This window comes from Gouania willdenowi, chromosome 6 (assembly GCF_900634775.1).
Source record: "Gouania willdenowi chromosome 6, fGouWil2.1, whole genome shotgun sequence".
Classification (NCBI taxonomy): domain Eukaryota; kingdom Metazoa; phylum Chordata; class Actinopteri; order Blenniiformes; family Gobiesocidae; genus Gouania; species Gouania willdenowi.
In genome coordinates this window covers 26,137,820-26,157,829 of record NC_041049.1, presented here as the reverse complement: position 1 = coordinate 26,157,829, position 20,010 = coordinate 26,137,820, and the positions used below count along the sequence as shown (strand labels likewise).

The window sequence follows — 20,010 nt, the reverse complement described above, 5'->3', positions numbered from 1 at the left end:
AAATCAAATCTATTTAAAAAAAAATCTTCTTTATAATAAATTTTAAAAAAATCACTACATTACAATCTATAAACAAAAAACTGTAAAAAATAATACTTTTCTCCCATCAATTATATTTGGTGTCATAGTTTATTCCTGTTAAAAGTGAGTCGTTCCTCTCCACTGTGACTGAATCTCGCTCATGTGGAATTGTTGGGTTTGTTCTTAACAGTTATTTATTTAGTGACTAGTACTATGAGCTACAATTCAATTCAATTCAACTTTATTTGTATAGCACAATTTACAACAAAGTCATCTCAATGCGCTCATCGAAATATACTACAACATGGCTGCTGCTTGGTTCAAGGGTGTGCAACGTCAGATTTGTTTCGACTGCAATGATACCGTTAATGAATTATTTCTATAAATGCTTTACAAATTCCGCAAGCATTGTCCACCGGAGCCACCACAGTCATGTGCTCACCAGAGCCAATCATTGGAGAGCCCACCCCCACGCCAAACCTCCTGAGTCAGACGGACTCATTAATGATGTCATCAGTCCTACCTCCACAGTGATGATGTCATCAGTCCTACCTCCATAGTGATGATTTCATCAGTCCAACCTCTACAGTGACGATGTCATCAGTCCTAGCTCCACTGTGATGATGTCATCAGTCTTACCTCCACAGTGATGATATCATCAGTCCTACCTCTACATGTGATGTCATCAGTCCTACCTACACAGTGATGATGTCATCAGTTCTATCTCCACAGTGATGATATCATCAGTCCTACCTCTACATGTGATGTCATCAGTCCTACCTACACAGTGATGATGTCATCAGTTCTATCTCCACAGTGACGATATCATCAGTCCTACCTCTACATGTGATGTCATCAGTCCTACCTACACAGTGATGATGTCATCAGTTCTATCTCCACAGTGATGATGTCATCAGTCCTACCTCTACATGTGATATCATCAGTCCAACCTCTACATGTGATGATGTCATATACAGTATAACAACATAATAGTTATCACTCTACACATTTCACAACAAGCCTAAATGCCCCTAACGTCCCACCTTCAAACACAACCTCATTTGGCTATCCATGAAAAAACTTCCCACTTTTCTGTAGCAAAACATACTTTCTACGGGCACTGCACCAGTAATAATAATAATATTAGTAAGTCAAGTATACAAGTGTTGTTGTTGTTGTTCTGTTTTCCTTCTTTCTGCTAAAACTAATATATTTGGGTATGAAGTAGTGTTTATTGATCCTAGTCCAACTCTTGATATTTTAGTAAAACTATTTTAATTTTGCATAACATGTTGTAAACATGTAAGAGTTACTACCCTCTATCGGTTGAAACCTGGCTATTATAATCAAATTTTGCTATTGGCTGAGAATGGTGGTTTGTGACGTTTCATATGGCTTGTCACGTCACTGTTAGCCCCGCCCCTTCAATATAAACTATCACTGGCCTCTGGCACATGAATACATTATGTTTAAAAAAAAAACACACAATACCGATTAATATAAACATTAATATAGACACACACAGTTTGCTGAATGCTTGACTGTGGGTGTGTTACACACACACATCAACTAGAAACGTACGTACGCCACCTCGGGACTTGACGTGAAAGACCGATTTTACCGTGGATTATGACGTACACTTGTTTTTGGGCGTACGTACCTTTTGTACACGAGGCCCCAGTACTGTGAAGCTTGAAGCTGCTTGTCATGTTTATATTTGTATGCAGAACGAGTAGCTAGAAAATAAAGCTGAGTTATTTTAGAAACTCGTCTCTGATCATTCTACATGTGAGCACACAGATTTGAATAGTGTCGGGCTGTAAAAAGTTGGGGCTTAAAGAGCGATCGACCTCACTCGGATTCGGACGGGTTGGGGCCATGTTCTGTCATGCTCGGGCGAGATCGGGTCTATTTCTGTGAGCCCGATTAAAGCTCTAACCACAAGTACACAATTATGTTTTTTTGATGACCTGTTGAGAATATAATGGCCCCTAATTTACAGAGCCTTCTTTCTCAAAGTAGCATTTTGCTCCCTGCATTGTTGTGTTTCCCTAAAATCAGGCGAGGTGTCCCCGTGCAGTCCAGTTGGATAACGCGCGACACACAATGCGTTGTCCACTGACTCAGTGTCAGGTGTCGGCATCGGTCTGCAGTCTCTAAGCAAAAGCTTCACCTCTGAGCTGATGTTCACAGATTCAAAATAATACTTCTTGAATAATCTTGTTAGCTTCAACACTTACAATAACAAATCTTCTATTTTACAACGTAAAAAAAAAGGCAACCGATGATGGATCTTCCCTGCTTGAGTCATCGTTGTTGAACCAAGCTACGTACCAGAGTCATGCTAAGTCAGAAAGATACCCACAGACCCACACCAACACCCCACGATTAAAAGAAGAACAATCTACACTTTTTTTTTTCAGCCTTTAGAACTATCATCTAAAGTGTATTAATGTGATGGGTTGCGTATTCCTTTAAATTATCAGTCATTTAGTTATAAAATGTACGTTTGATCTGGTTTTAACCCTATTTTCTACTTTTTACATACATTTTGTTTTTTTGAATTCAAATTTTAAATGATCTTCACTTGTGCGTTGACAGCTAGATAAAAGTATAGGTTTACTAATGAGGTAGCAGAGTGTAGAATTATGGTAAAAGCTATACAGTTATCCAAATATAATATAACAGTGTGACCACATGTTGCTGTTTTGTCCTGAAGTACACTAAGAAGTCATAAAACTCAAAAACACCGGAGCCAGCACGTTCATGACATGGTGTCAGAAGTGGTCTTTCTAGACTGATATTCAGAGTTAAAGTCAAATTAATACATTAATTAATCAGGAATAATTCCAAGTGATTAATTTCAGAATAATGAAGTTGAAAAATTGCAGATCAGTGCTGGTCTTGACAGAAAATCCAGAGTCTGGCCAGCCTGAGACTGAGTAAAAATACTCTAGAGTCTAAGACAAGAGCAAGACCTATAAAATGTGGTCTTGAGACCAAAACCAGTCTTGAGTACTACAACACTAGCAACATCTGTATCAGTTGGGGGAGCATTGAGATTTTGAAACAACCAAAGATGAGCAAATAATAGACAGGATTGTCATGAGTTACAGACGGTGACATTGGAGGAGCCTGATTTAACCTTGAAAAAGGGCCATTTGTACTGTTTGCCAGTCAGAGCAAAATGCAGACAGAGAAGTAAGTGCTGTTACGTGTAAATCAAGCTTGTAGGAGCTGTTGCAACAAAAGACATGGAGTGATAGAAGTGGTGTGTGTTTTTTTCGGAGCTCTTACACAAAATGAGGAAAACTTATTAACAATATCTGCAATTCAGAATTTGCACAGGTGATATATCAGTGCTGTCAGAAAGTGTATCTAAGCCCACCACAATGCCCTCTGCTGAAAGCACAGGAGACCCAAGGCATCGATGAGTAGGATTATCGGTTGCTCGGGCCCCTGAATCCACCAGAGGGCCCCCAAGAGCATGAGATGTATGTTCTGTACATCCATCCATCTGACCTGCTTGCTTTTTTTTTCATGGTCCCAGGGGTCTACTGGTACCTATCCCAGATGTCATCGGGCACTAAGGCAGTGGTAAACACACACACACACACACACACACACACACACACACACACACACACACACACACACACACACACACACACACACACACGCACACACACACACACACACACACACACATGAAAAGAAAAAAAAAAGGTTTTCCAAAATGCAATTTTTTTGGTTCTTTTTTCCTTTCCCTCGAAAATCGTCTCGTATTGTTATCGTGAGCTCAGTATCGTCTAGACTTGTAAACTTTGTATATCGCCCCACCGCTAATTCACACGAAGGCTATATAAAGTAGATGGTGTGTGTGCGCGTGCGTGCGTGTGTGTGGAGGCGGTCTGAATCCTGTTCTCTACCTTGGTTAGTAACAGTGGGGTTTTTTTTGTTGTTCCAGTGTTTTGCTTAAAAAAATACATAAAAAAAAAAAAAATATATCTGCATCGTCAAATATTTAAAAAAAAAAGAAAAAGAAATTGCGTTTATTGCGTCATTGTGACCGATAGGGTGAAGGTGTTCAGCTCGGACAGCCCAACCACTCTCCCGGAGCCCCGCTGGGATCAGGCCGAGCCGCCGGTTCACCCCGGACGAAGGACCGAGTCCCGGTGACATGCTCCCCAGAAGCTGAACCCTGGTGACAGGCTGGTCTGTCCCACAGATCCAGGAGACATGAGCCGGAGGGACGCTGTCCGCTGTGCGCAAGGTCTGCTGTATTCTCTCAATGGAATGTTCTGGGTAAGAATACACATCACTTATAATCATTTGAAACATTTACATCTGAAAAGTTGACATTTAGTGATTTCTTTACACATCACATTTTACACAGCATCCGAACAGCCACACATCACCAAATGTTCACATCTAAATATCCACATAGAGCACATGTGTCAAACTCATGGCCCAGGGGCCAAATCCGGCCCTTTGGAGCATCCAATTCGGCCCGCAGGAGAAAGTCAAAATGACAGAAAAATCATGAATCATTCTATAAATCAGTGGTTCTCAAACTTTTTTTTTGGCTCAAGTGCCTCCTTTATGTTATTTCTGAATCTAAGTACCCCCTTTGTCCGACTACAGCATTTTATTTAGAATACTATGAAAAATAACAAAAAGCATAATGATGGAATGAATTAGTGATGACACATTTAAAGGGGACATATCATGCTAAATCCACTTTTTTAGCCCTTAAATGCATTTTGTTGTTTATTTAGAGTGTTTAGAAAAGTTCAAATTAGTCTCTTCAGGTGCTCCGTTGATATCTTTATATTCTGTTTTGGTCATATTTTTCAATCTGTTTCGATTTTTCGATTCTCTATTACGTTTTTTGAACAATAACGTCTCAGTATTTGCAGCGGAACTGCCAAATTAAGACATCGACTCCAGGCCCAACACTTAGAGCAATCCGCCATTTCTATTTCTCGCTTTTATTTTGTAGTCCAAGCTCCAGGATGCCGAAGTTACGAGAGGATAATATAAAATATAAAATGTTTGGTTGTTGGATGTAGTAACCCACACGCTTCATTACAACGTCTCCCAGCATCAGAACCTTTTCAAAGTGCCTGGTTGAGTTTTATTTTTCATGAAAATGTACCCACAACTGTGGGTAAGATCATTTTTGTGTGCGCGAAGCACTTCAAGGATGACTGCTTTGCCAGTATAAAGAAGGATTTTCCGAAAGACTTTGTCTGATTGAGGGTTCAATTCCTTCTATCTTTGGAGACGACGAACAGAGTACTTCGGTAAGCTGTAAATAACGCTAAAAAGTGTGATGATAAGACGTCCCTGTCATTGTTTTGTTAGCATTAGCAGTTGCACCGTCTTCATATGTTAGCACTGTGTGCTCGTTTTAGATCCTTGATGATATGGCCTACGTGATTTAATTTAAGTCTAAAGTTTTCATTGTTGTTGGGACTGATACCTGTCACTTATTGCTTGGATATTGTCAGTTTTTTTTACATACTTTGTATTCTATGTATACCTAGGAGTACAAACTAAGGCACAATCATGTTGACATTACTTGTTTTCCTGCAAAAAATCTGTGGCCTGCTCCGTGTTGGCCCCTGAACTAATGACATTGACACCCCTGAAATAGAGTATTCACACAATATCTAAACAACGGCCCATAAAACAAACTAAACACCTCAAACAGTTTGCAGTAACAGTTGTGTGTTTAAGTTATTATTTATGATTTGTGTGTGTGTGTTTGTGTGTAGTTAATGTCAGTGTGTGTTCTTGTTGTGGCGTCGTGGATCAGAGACTCCCTGAATGCTGTCCTCACACTGACTGCCCACACTAGGTGAGTCCACACACACACACACACACACACACACACACACACACACACACACACACACACACACACACACACACACACACACACACAATTATTGTGCAGAAGAGTAAAACCTGTAGTATTTACATACATATTTAGATCCCAATGCCCAGTAGTACAAAGAAAAGAGTGAACAGAGGGAGTAGATGTGTGCTTACAAGTGTCACAGAGCTTTTTGCTGGGAGCAAACATTTCTAAGTTATGTCACAATGAGAACTATCCCAAAGCCCCAGGCGTCCCTGTGTCCACAACAGATGTGTGTGTAAGAACCGTTCTTGGATGTCATTGCACCACCATGGACCCACCAGACCAGCCAGGTGGGTGGCCATAGAGGGGACCCGAGGTGGCTCCAACCACGCCCCCATACCCCAGACAACAAAGAGGCACCCACTCAAACCCCCAGCGCGCTTGTGCAAGCCCAGAGGACTAGAGATGTCACAATTACCCATTTTCACGATTAACTGTGCTATTTAATGTAATGATTAGGTAATTGTAACGTTTCGTAAATACCATCAATTTCCATAAAATATTATGCCTGAACTATATTTGTGTTACATCAGCACAACTTGTCCGGAATGAAAACAAAGTTACAAAACATTCACTTGTCACCACCTCTTGATGCTTCGTGCAGTTGCAGACATGCAACCGGTGATACTAAACTCAAAAATATCCGGAGATATTTCCAAGACATACTGGAGACAGAGTAAATTCTGCCCCGTACTGCATGCACAGGGTATAATATTACCAAGTGTATCATTGTACCATTTGTCAGAGCTACTAACTTTACCAGGGAGCAGATCATTATACCTGGTTATTGTTTTCCAGAGTTTTATTGGGCTTTTTTTTCCTGGCGATTAGTTCCTACTGCTCTGAAACACATGGATTTTTGTATTTTTGTTTTTCATTCATTTTGCATTATTATCATTTAAAAGGTTGCCTCATTCAGATGTATTATATGCATATGTTCATAACAGGAACTGTTCACAATAATAAAATAATATTTATTAACTTGTAAATATGCAGTAGGAACTACTCAACAATAAATAAAGCCCTATTGAACTCCGAAAAACAATAACTGAGAATAAATATTTGCTGTAAAGCTAATAGCTCTAACAACTGGTAAAATCATAAACTAGGTGATAATTCAGCCTATGCATGCAGTACGGGGCAGAATTTACTTTGTCTCCGGTAGCGTATGTCTCTGAAATGTTTCCAGGTTTTAGTATCTCCCAGTTTCACCCTCCCAAACAAGCTAGAGTATGGAAGAAGTAGAGCTCTTTCCTCTGAATAAACGGTTGAAGTTTGCCGTGTGGAATTGTAGCCTAAATGTTAAAAATGACTCAAAAAGTTACAGTGAAATCAGTCAATACATTAAAAATGTTACAGTGACCTGGCGTTGTACACCAGAGTAAAAGTAAAGGCTTGTAGTGACTGGGTTAAGTCATGTCAATGTTTACCTAACGTCACAATGAACAGGTAGAAAGTTGTTACTGAGTCATTTGCAATGAATTGTGTGCGACACTTCTCCGACATACAGTGCAATAAGACAAGTTAAGTACGTAATGTTACGTAAAGGCAAAAATGACTGTTTGACAGTTCTAGTTTTGCTGTTCATATGCAAACATGAATGAAACAGTTTGAGGTTCATTCCTTTTAAGTGGTCAAACAATTTCAGTGTCACTGCATTGGTCTGTATAAAAAAAGTCATTGGTCAGTTTAGGTCACGTGAATAAGACTAAACCATATCCTAAACCTAACCCTAAAAAATTTGGCGATATTATGTTATAACCTAACCCTAAGACACTACGTACATGTACTTCGGTAACAGACACTTTCTTTATTTATCCATCCATTTTCAGACCCGCTTGTTTCTGTTTTTCAGGGTCACGGGGACATTCATTTATTACTAATTTATTTTTGGCAATGTAATTTAAACATAAAATCAAAGTACTGTTTTTTTATCGCATATATGACATTCCCCTAGAGGATTAATATTTGGTCCAATAAACGCTTAAAATATTTGCATATAATCTTTTATTCAACTGAATGTTTTATATTGATTTATTTTTCTCTTTTCTTATTCACCCTCACCTTCAATGGGATTATTTTAGTTTTTCTTCTACTTTTTGGTTACTTCACATTGTTGATATATTATTTTCTTACGAGAGCATCCAAACATGGAAATTAATGAAAATTTAAGAAATATAAAAAGTGTTCATTTGATTTGACTTGTTCATGGTAGCGTGAAATAAATAAATGATTATATTGATTACATGATAATCATAAAATCATAATTACTTCTCAGACAATTATTGTACCAAGAAAATCTGTAATCGTGAAATCCCTTCCAATGATCCAGTGTGCCTAGCCACTACCCTGCTACCCACCCCCTCAGTCCCCTGCTCTGTGGGAGATGATATACTTATGGTGGCCTGTGATGTCATGACCCAGTAAGTTTGCCAGCTGATCCATCTTTGTGCTGGTCTGGTTTAGTGTACAGCAGCATAGTTACTTGCTTGCAGAGCTTTGGAAAACCTTGTGAAAGTATTCAATGCAGTCCGAACTCTGGAAATGTGTCAAAGCAGCTGGCCTTGTAAACATATACTAGTTCTATTCTTGAACTCACATGCCTGTCCCTGCCTGACGAGGAGCTCCAAAGAGCATCTTGGAATCACAGCGGTGGTTACTGGTCTGTGTCGCTTCCCCTGAGTAAAAACCAGTGAAAAGTGGCTGCAGAGTCTTCATTCCACCTCAGTAAATGCTCAGTCTATTTCTTGATGTGGATCAGTTGTGTCCTTGGATAAAAATACAAATAGTGTCATACCTGTAACCTTGCCCTCTGCAATGGTTGTAGAGGTTTCATTTTGTCCAGTTCGCTATCGCCAGGCACGACCAGGTCTTTTTCTCAGCACGTGTTCTCTAGTGCTCTGGCCCCTGTTTTGGCAGAGAAAGCGATTTGTATTTTGGACTTCCTCAGTGAAGAGCAGTTGGTCCGGGAAGATCTACCTGACTTCAGCCATGCCCTTCAGAGCTGCAACAGACGCCAACTTCATCCACTTTGCACTGTGTACCTGCTCAAACTCTGCGGCTGCTGACTTTCACCAAGGTTTTTCCCGCTTGTTAGCCTGTGAAGGAGTGGAGAACCTGCAAGTATCACTGTTGTAGCCACAGGGGAATGTCACAGCGCAACATCTGTATGTTTTGATCAATAAAATCCTTACGTCCGCACCTACATCCAGTCCCACCTTCAACAAGTGTTACCCAACACCATTTTTCACATGGTTTTTCACTGGCGTTTATTTATTTATCTGTCTGTTACTAAACAGATTTTGACAAAAATCTAACCAAAGGTAGACCATATGCCACAGAAGATTCCAGAAACTTTGCAGGGGATCAGTTTAAAATATTGAAATTTCCCTTTATCTCTCATCATTGGCAAAATGTAAAAAAAAAAAATAATATCTCGGTTCATATTTGACCGATCTCTATGAAATTTTGTTCAGTTATGTTGGGTAAGTTTCTCAATTACCTCATGAACTTTCAGCCCGACCGGATCTGGATTGGGCATTTTATCGCAGTTTGAAAAAAAAACTTTTGTTTGTGAAAACGAGTGTCATAAACCTTGGCTTTGAGCTAGATGACACCCTCACTTTTCATAGCCAGATCAGAGCTGTTGTCAAATCAAGGTTCTTTCATTTACGACAACTGGTCAAAATCAAACCACTGCTTGAGACAGTGGTCCATGCTTTTATTACCTCTCGACTGGACTACTCTAACTCACTCTATGTGGGGATTAGTAAATCCTCCATCTCTCGTCTTCAGATGGTACAGAACGCTGCTACGTGACTTTTAACTGGTACAAGAACATTTGAGAACATTTACCCTGTCCTGAGCACTCTACACTGGCTGCCAGTTCATTTTAGGATTGATTTTAAACTCCTTTTATTTGTTTTTAAATCATTGCATGGGCTTGCACCCAAATACCTGGCAGACCTTATTCACCTCTATGCCCCTGCTCGGTTACTTAGATCAGCTGACCAGTGACTGCTAAGGGTGCCTGACAGCAGGAAAATCTCAGAGGCGACCGAGCTTTTGCAGATGCGGGTCCGAAGCTGTGGAATGCACTGCCACTTCATATGAGAGAGGCTTCATCTCTGCCTGTTTTTCAATCTCTTTTAAAAATGCATCTTTTTACTTTGACGTATGGTTTTTGCGGCGTCTGCAGTGATGCGGAGTCTGCACCGGTCCGTCATTGTAAAAAGGGAGCTGAGCCAAAAAGCGAAGCTCTCGATTTACAGGTCGGTCTACGTTCCAACCCTCACCTATGGTTATGAGCTTTGGGTCATGACCGAAAGAACAACATCGCTGGTACAAGCGGCCGAAATGAGTTTCCTCCATAGGGTGGCTGGGCTCTCCCTTAGAGATAGGGTGAGAAGCTCAGTCATTCGGGATGGACTCAAAGTAGAGTCGCTGCTCCTCCGCATCGAGAAGAGCCAGATGAGGTGGCTCGGGCACCTAACTAGGATGCCCCCTGGACGCCTCCCTAGTGAGGCGTTCAGGGCACGTCCCTCCGGAAGGAGGCCCCGGGGAAGACCCAGGACATGCTGGAGAGACTATGTCTCTTGGCTGGCCTGGGAACGTCTCGGGGTCCCCCCGGAAGAGCTGGAGGAAGTGGCCGGGGAGAGGGAAGTCTGGGCCTCCCTACTGAGGATGCTGCCCCCACGACTCGGAAACGGCTAAGCGGAAGAAGATGGATGGATGGATGGATGGATGGATGGTTTTTGAATTGCATTGATTTCATGTACACTGTTATTTTATATTTAGTTTTGTTTTATTGTTTGTCTTATAGTGTATGCACTTTTGTCACTTTTGTACTGCTGTTTGTCCCCCTCTTCCTGGGTATCTAGATAGATAGTAGATAGATAGATACTGTTGATAGATACTGTAGATAGATAGATAGATAGATAGATAGATAGATAGATAGATAGATAGATTCTGTTGATAGATACTGTAGATAGATGATAGATAGATAGATATATATATATATATAGATAGATAGATTGATAGATACTGTTGATAGATAGACAGATAGGTCGATAGATAGATAGATAGATAGATAGATAGATACTGTAGATAGATAGATATATAGATAGATACTGTAGATAGATACTGTAGATAGATACTGTAGATAGATAGATATATAGATAGATCGATAGATAGATAGTGTATTCAGCCCTGCCCTCTCTTGCTACAGATTGGAGGAAGCTGCTGTTTGCTCCTACTCTCCGGCTGTTCATCCTGTGCTGATCTCTGCCTCCTGTGTCCTCATCGTCATCGCCGTGGTTGGATTCTGTGGTGCTCTGCGCTGTGACCCTCTGCTGCTCTCTTGGGTATCACGGCACACAAAACACAACACACAACTTCCTGTTTGAGACAGTCAGCTGCTAATTAGAAAAGAGACAATGGATTTTATTTATGTTTACAGGTGATTTATTTCCCCCCATTTGTGTTAATAGGTTATTAATATGCAGTTGTTTTCTGTAATGTTCATAGGCTATGTGTGTTATTTTTTTAATGATGTCCTGTTTGTATTGGCTGGACATTACTGGGACATTCTGAAGAGTTACAATAACGTAGTCTAGCTGTAACATATTGATTGGTGTTGGAGCATCAATTTGAGCTAAGATATTGCTGAAAGGGATGTCCCGATACAACTTTTTTATTTCCCATATGATACCGATATTGCAGCCTTGCGTATCGGCCGATACCGATATTGATCTGATATCAGCATAAATCATACATAGTATTTTTTTTCTGTCTTTTCTCTCTTTTATTTATTAAAAGAATAATAATGACTTATTTTTTAGTGTGGAATCTTAAAAAAGGCGTGATCAAGTGATGTTAGTCAAACAGAGAACAGTAGTAGAAACAGTAGGTATGAGAAAAACTGACCCATTTATTATTAATCATTGGTTACATAATTTTTAACCTTCAACATAATATCTACAGTATTCTACAATTGAATAACATAAGTAAAAAATGAATTGAAAAAAAAATTAAAAATTGGAAAATCTGGAAATTTGAATCCGATATCCGATATTTGTTTTCAGGATAATATTGGGACACCCGTAGTTCCTGATTTTAGAGATATATCCAAGGTGGAAAAGGGCAGTCCTTTAGCCTTGCAGGCAGTGGGTTTCTTTCATGTTCACAAGTAGGGTTTTTCGAAGGCTGCTTTCAAACAGTGATAACCACAGACTGGGCCGAATGGGCAGAGAACGGTTTATCACCTTGAGATTGCATGGTTTGAGTTCCCAGTGTAACTTTTTGAATTGCACCAATCCTTCTTTATAGTCTGAAGTGCTACAAGTTTGAAAAGCACTGCTTAAATACTACATTTTCATGGTTTCACTTTATTTAGGGGGTTCGATAACAAGGAAGGCTATAGCAGTAACTTAAAAAGGTAAGAAATGTTGAGGGTTTTAATATGAAACACTGTATTTCTCCTTATTTAAGCACTGGTTTCATTTTCATACAATTTTATAGAAAATATACCTTGTCTTATATACCGTATATCATAGAAATACCACTGATCATACATCAGATCTGCAACACTTAAAAACATTGGTCACAATGTTTCAGTGACAATAAATATTTAAAGATGGATAATTTAGTATTAAAACTTTATCAGCAGTATTTAACTTTACTAACTGCAAACTACATCATCTGTCATATACTATTTATCTATGCGAGTTTGGTTCCTGGAAAGTAAATCAGATTTTAGATGGAGCTCAATGGTGACGAGAGCTCCTGAGGGCCCCTCACACGGCTCATGCGGGCTTCCTGGTGACCATGGGCACCGTGTTGTTTACCCCTAGTCTAAACTGACAAGGAAACCCCTCTAAGTTACAAGAGCTACTTGTTTTTATTACACTATAACTAAAATTGCAGAGTGGATATGATTTTCAGTATTAAAAAGCCTCACCTCAGCGTGTCACAGAGCCATGTGTTTGATCAGCAGGAGAAGGGGAGCAGGGCTGCATTCGCCTGACATCTGTTCCCAAGTAAACATGGGTGACGGCATTTATTCATGAGGTGTTGGTTAATGTTCATGGGTGGTTGTTTGGGTTGATGTTCACTAGCATTCTTTTCTAAAAAAAAACACAGATGATGGTTTTATTTGTGTGGTTTTCGTGGATGTCTACAGGGAATGGTCTTCTTTGATGTTCACAAGTCATAGTTTTGTTGATGTTTAAAGGCGGGGATTATCTTTTATTTTCACAGACGATAGTTTTTGATAATATCCAAAAGTGTGTTTCGACGCATGGTGAATCACTTCTCAAGTGCTCTTACTGTTTTCTGGAGGCTAATGATTTCCAGTTATCTAATACCAAGAATGTTGGCAAATAAACCTTTTCTCTCACGGTTTATATGATGTTTATTTAAAGGAAAAGTTTGGAGAGCAAGGATTATTTGTTGGAATTTGTGACAGTACATGCCTATTAGTCTCTTATTTAGAATTCATCTAAAGTTGTTTCTTTATCTTACTTTTAAAATGCAATATAAAAGAAAAAATAGATAGTATTCAAAAGCAATGTCTTTCTGTCCCTGGTCAGGGTCAAAGGTCAACTTCTGTGTCAGGAGATCAAACTGTAAACATTGAAATGTGTGAGACACCTGCTGACACACGCACACACACATACACACACACACACACACACACACACACACACACACACACACACACACACACACACACACACACACACAGTGTAACCAGCCGCATTTGTGTGCAATTCAGTTTTAGTTTATTTTAGTGCCAGATACAAATAAGGTAATCTCATGGCACCTACAGACTTTGTAATAAAACAAAAACATTTCAACCTGTAGCAACATAATAACAATAATAATAATATTAATAATAATGACAATAGTAATAACTGGTGCCCTGTCCAGGGTGTACACCCGCTCAGCGCCCAATGAGAGCCGGAAATTGGCACAGCAGACCCCCGCGACCCTGATAAACGGGAATTAGCAGGTTTGAAGATGGATGGTTGGATGGATGATAATAATTTCCCTTTGACGTGACTCCTCATGTGGGAGCGCAGTCTGGTCCCGGGACACACAAGAAGCTAGTGTGAATGTGGGGTCTCCAGGCAGGATATCTGCATGTTATACCAGCACATACTGCAGATGTTTTAGGTGTTGAGCAGTCTTACAGTCATCTCACCACCCTGTCACCCAGGGGTGTACTGAGACAATAATTCAGCCCTGGCATTTCCCATTTTCTATCCAGACCAGCCCACTACATTATCAGTGGAGACCACGTAGAAGCCGTTATTACGGCTCTTTGGGCCAATACTACGAAGCTAGATTTCCTCTTATCGCACTAACTTCCTGGTTTAAATCAGTGTGTGCTGTGTTACGGAGCTGGATAACGCCTTACAGCGCTAAGTCACCATGGTAACTTAGACTGAAGGCCAAACCTGGTCGGTTTTGTTCTGGATCAGATCTGAGCGAGTACTAAAGCCCCGCCTCCTGACCAATCAGTTCTCTTTGAAAATGACCTGTCCAATCAATGGAGGATCATTGTCAACACGTCGCTGTGTGGATGTGACAGCTGACAGGAGAAAGAATATTGATCCTTTCATTTACCGATGACATCCTATAGGAAACATATAGATTTATATCTGATGATCTTTTAAATGCTCTCATTTGGAAATACAAAGTCGGACAAAGGGCGGAGCTACTTACTGTAACATTTCACAGCGGCGGAGCTATTAACTGTAACATAACACAGGGGGTGGAGCTAATAACTCTAACATAACACAAAGGGCGAAGCTATTAACTGTAACATAACATAAGGGGTGGAGCTAATAACTGTAACATAACACGAGGGGCGGTTCACTGACGGGGTTCAAAATTGCTGGAGATCATCTAGAGAAGTACATTACAATGTATCTATAGATTTTTGATAACTTGCATTTTGGCCAAAACCTTTTGAAAATTAAATTTTTTTGAAAATGCTCCCATTTGCACATACAAACTTTGATTTGCGTCAAATGTAAATCGGTTGTTAAACTCTTGGTCTAAACCAGTTCAATGTGGAAATACAGAAATTGTCACATTAGCGCCCCCTACAGAATGAAGACAATTTAATATGGGGGGTAAAAAAACTAAAATGTTTGTAATTTTTCACGAACTTCTGTTTTGGCCTCTCAATCAAAAAAGTAAATGAGATGCATGCTTTATTTTTCATTGTGTTATTCTGTATCGAGATACTCTCCATTTTGTGTTAATAGGAAATTGGCCAAATCTTGAGAATCTTCAGCTCAAACTTCAACACACTCCTACTGGAGCTACTATTACTAACACTACTACTACTACTACCAGTGACATGCCATGAGCACTAGGGTTGGGTAGGCACGTTGCAAATTGAGACCACCAATGACAATTCCATATGTTTCTGCTGGCTAGTGTTTATCTAACAAAATCAACATCGTAAAACACCATTAAAGAAACATAAACCATTATTCAATATAGCCTCCATACTCTCCCAACAAGATATATCTCATGACACAGCAGCGCATTCGTTGTTTGTGTTGGAAACACAGAGAGACGGAGAAAATGACAACAACAACAACTCAGAACAGCCTTGTATTTGTAGGGTAACTGGTTCAAATCCAACCTGGGTCATCACTGTGGGATATTAACCCTAACTGCTCATGTTGTACATCGCTTTGAATAAAATATTATAATTGTAATCTTGTACAAGAAGGTGAAATATTATAAAATGTGTACTCATCCCACATTAGTAGCCCTCAATGCATGAAATTTGTGTTTACAGTGGAGATCAAAACAAACTTTGGAGCTGCAATTTCAAACTTTACATCTTTTTTTCGAGGGAATGGATGGATGGATAGATGATCTTCAATTTATTGATCTATGAGGCCTACATTACGTCTTTATCTGGTAAAAAAAAAAAAAAAAATCATTGTCTCCAGTAGCTTTACATTTAAAGCTCATGTCTCATAAACATGATACATAAATATACAGTATCCCATGTTTATGAGACATTCAGTATCATAAACATCAACTCATTGTTACAGATCCAAGTTAACTGACCACTGTCAGATCCGTCCTTAGAGCTACCACACCAAACTAAGTTTACCTTGTTGTACTGGTGAAAAACATAGACATAAACTGTTCCCACTGACAATGACAGTTTGTGTACTACTTTTAAAAACAACATTTAGTTAAGTAATAGATTTCCTAAAGTCCTAAAACGTTTTATGTTGGCTAATGGCTTTTAAATGTAATTTATATTAGTTTATAAAACCATCATCCATTTGCTGGTGGCTCAGCCCCTCTTATGTGTTTGTCTGCTCTGTGTTTCAGTACCTGTGCAGCCTCCTGGTTCTGTTCTGTGTGGAGCTGTCTAGTGCTGTTTGGACCTACGACCAGGTGAGACACCTGCTTGCTGCTATTTGGTTGTGTGCCATTGTGTTGATCTGTTGTTGTTGTTCTTGTTTTGTTGTGTAGTTGTGTGGTGAGTTTTTAGTTGTTGTGGAATGTTCAGATATTCAGCTGCTCTACCAAGTCCAAGAATAGCCGGTAATGTAATGCTGAAGCAGATCACGTTACACACACACAGGTCCTAACAGTCCTGTGTGTGTGTGTGTGTGTGTGTGTGTGTGTGTGTGTCTCAGTTAAAAACTTAGGCCATAAATAGGTATAATTATTTGACTGGGAACTTCACTGCGCTGCCTGCATGGGGTTGTGGGTGATGTAGTCCAAGAACAGGCGACCCCCTGTACTGCAGTTAACTGGCTTTACTTCTGTGTGTGTTTGTGTTAACCTATCTTCCTATGTCTGTTGTCCAGCCGTCTGTGCATCGTTCTGATATGATCAGCCTGAAGAGTCGTATGCAGAACTATGGACTGCAGCATTATCAGTTCATCACACACAGCTGGGACAGATTCCAGACTCAGGTAACACACACACACACACACACACACACACACACACACACACTGGCTAGGGTTTTTTGTAAGTACATTGGTTGTGTTAACCAGGTAAAAAAGGCAATTAGACATGCTGTTCACATAGTTTATAAGTGTTCTGTTTAATGCTGTGAGGCAGTTGAACTTAAAAACGAATGGCTTTCCACTACTGGTTCTGAAGTCTGCGTTCCAGCAAAAAAAACTTTAAATCTAAAAATGGGATGGGTCTCACCATTAAGAGGGTGTCCCTGATTCATCTGACTCTAGGGTGATGGCTTCTCTGCTTTTGGCCTCCTCCACTATGTGTTCTGTAGAGACAAAAAGGTGATTAAGATTTACACAGGACAATAACACATGGATTCAGCCATATTGTTTAGAACAGGGGTCACCAACAAGGTGCTCGCGGGCACCAGCTAGCCCAGGGGTTCTCAACTGGTCTCACCCTGGGACCCAACATTTTTCCACAGCCATTAAATTGCAACCCACATTTTTCAAAAATTGCTGCTGAAAACAAACATTCTCTTTTTTAAAAACATAAATCTATATATTTTCCTGTGCAACATGCACTTCACAGCATGACTGTCAAAAGAAAAGTTTCTTTCAAAATAAAAGACAAGTCCAACATGAGAGACTTTAAGTATTTATTTATTTTTGACCAGCTGTTCGCGACCCATTTTTGGGTCCCGACCCACCAGTTGAGAATCACTGAGCTAGCACATATGAACCATATGAGGGGCCTTCAGGAGCTCTAGTCACCAATGAACTCCATCTAAAATCTGATGTACTTTCCAGGATTAAAACTCATAAAGATAAATACATATGACAGATGTAATTAGTACTTATTAGAGTTAAATACTGCTGCCCATGATGAAGTTTTAGTATTAAATTACCATCTTTAAATTTTAAATGTGTCAACGCTGCCAGCCTTGCAAACTATCTAAGACAAAAAAAAGCTAACGTGATTTAAAATAAAAATATATTCCAGTGTGTTGGAGCAAGAATACATTGAAAACATGAGGACCGACAGTGAGTTCCCTGTTCTGGAGGATTCTTCTCCAATCAACAGACTTTTTCCTCTCAATTGTCTCCTGTGCTGCTAATGTGGAAATGTTGGCTTTTTTATTTATGTTGTGTTTTTCCATAATATATATGCAATGACTATGTCATACAGGGTGCTATATAAATAAAATATAATTGTCTCTCTGTGTTCCAGTTTCAGTGTTGTGGTGTTATCTACTTCACTGATTGGCTGGAGATGACTGAGAGGGAGTGGCCTCCTGACTCTTGCTGCTCCAATCAATACTCAGGCTGTGCTCGCCACGCCCACTTCCATGACCTCAGCGACCTGTACCAGGAAGTAGGCCCTGCCCACTACATGTTAGTCCAATCATACAGAAACAGGAAGTGACCTCACACCTGCATCTGTGTCTTTCAGGGTTGTGGACCAAAGATCTATGCTTTTATTCGAGGTACCAGCTTGCTGCAGGTGCTGCGTTTCCTAGGCGTATCAGTGGGCGTGGCTCAAATCCTTGCTATGGCGCTTACACTCACACTGCTCTGGGCGCTTTACTATGACAGGAAGTCCTCACACCGTGGGATGGTGTGGGTGGGACCAAAGGATGAAGAGCAGAAGACTGGTGTGGGACAAACTCAGTTCAGAACTGACACCTAAGGGTTGGAATATCTACAGCAGTTTATGTACGAGGTTAAACTGTGCTGGGTCATGTGATCAACTGGTGTCTAATTAGTCTCTTTAAATAAATAGTTATACCTATAACTACTGTTAGAAACACTTCATAGGTAGGTACACATCAGGGAAGTTAGACACACACTTTGCACACACAGTTAATGCAGGAAGGGCAAAAACTTCACTTCACTTACTGCTGTAGAATGAGCCCTAACCACCATCTGACCATAATCATGTCAGGACAGTTTGAATCCTTATTTCTGCTGAGTACTGTAGAATTATTGTGGGACTTCAAACTGGATTTTGTTTTACTTATTCACATATCAAGGCACATCAATGCAACAATAAGAACTGTTACACAAAGCTCAGCAAAGTAGTTTTGCTGATAAAACACTACGTTCAAGTGAGAATGCTGAGTTAACATGCATAACTGTATATTTTATTCATATTTTACGTAATGCAATTTTTCTAATTCTGCTTGATGTTCATGATTGTATGATAAATCAAGAGAAAGTTTTAATGAAAGATGGGAATAAAGTAAGACTACAGATTAAATGGTCTTCATCTGTGTCACAGAGATGAAGAGACTGGTCTAATTCTAAATTTTATTCTATATATTTCAGAGACGTACAGCAAAGCATAAATTGAGTACAGAAGCTTTTATGATTCAGGGAGTTTTTTGTCCATATGTATATAAAATATTTATTTACCCATCATAATCAAGATATTTACCAGGAACTTTGATTCTTTATTCTTACAATTATACCAGTTAAAACATTGCTCAGCGAGTTGCACCATTCGTTTATAAACCACTGTTCCATTTGATCCCCGGTTTGAGGGAGGATACATAACTTATAGAAATGACAAAATCAACATAGATCACACAACTCTAGAGGGATTTAGATTGTTCATCAGTTTAAAGTGTGTTTTGTGACTTTTGGTAAAATTGGAAATTTTACAATAGGTATTGAGGTAATTTTGTGGTAAACGTGTGTTGGGTGACATTTTGCCATATGTTCAACAAATGTAGATAGCTTTTTAAACCAGTTTGATAAGAATAGATGCTTATTTTTGTGGACAGTGTGTAACAGTTATTCCACATTGGAGCGGAATCTGGAGTAAAGTTGTGTTGTATAATCTCCAATAAAAGAAAACTTGTTGGCTGTTGTCCAATTGATTCAAAATCAGATGGCACGGATTTACTTTTTTGACTTAAAGCTGCTGGAGACAGTTAAAAAAATAAATAAAAATCAGATGAAGATATAGTGAAGGCCTGATAGATCAATAAATCAAAGATCATTTGCTCGAAAAAGATGTAAAGGTGAAATTGTCCCATGAAAGTTTGTTTTGATCTCCACCAGACGTGAAAGTAACAGATTACAAGTACTCATGTTACTGTA

The 20,010-nt window shown here is 39.5% G+C and overlaps 1 protein-coding gene across 5 annotated transcripts in view; it reads left to right on the top strand.

Annotated features, from left to right (window-relative positions):
* Window positions 1–3,597: 3,597 nt before the first annotated feature.
* The window catches only part of tspan12 (tetraspanin 12), a 16,595-nt gene continuing 182 nt past the window's right edge, over window positions 3,598–20,010 (top strand). Inside the window, exons 1-8 of one of the 5 annotated variants that reach the window (XM_028451647.1) lie at window positions 3,598–3,618; window positions 4,098–4,326; window positions 5,802–5,884; window positions 11,175–11,310; window positions 16,319–16,384; window positions 16,804–16,911; window positions 18,137–18,280; window positions 18,359–19,794. In XM_028451647.1, coding sequence (XP_028307448.1) covers window positions 4,261–4,326; window positions 5,802–5,884; window positions 11,175–11,310; window positions 16,319–16,384; window positions 16,804–16,911; window positions 18,137–18,280; window positions 18,359–18,595 — 840 coding nt within the window. In that variant the 5' untranslated portion in view covers window positions 3,598–3,618; window positions 4,098–4,260 and the 3' untranslated portion in view covers window positions 18,596–19,794. The other 4 variants (XM_028451648.1, XM_028451650.1, XM_028451645.1 and 1 more) reach the window with 4 other exon arrangements.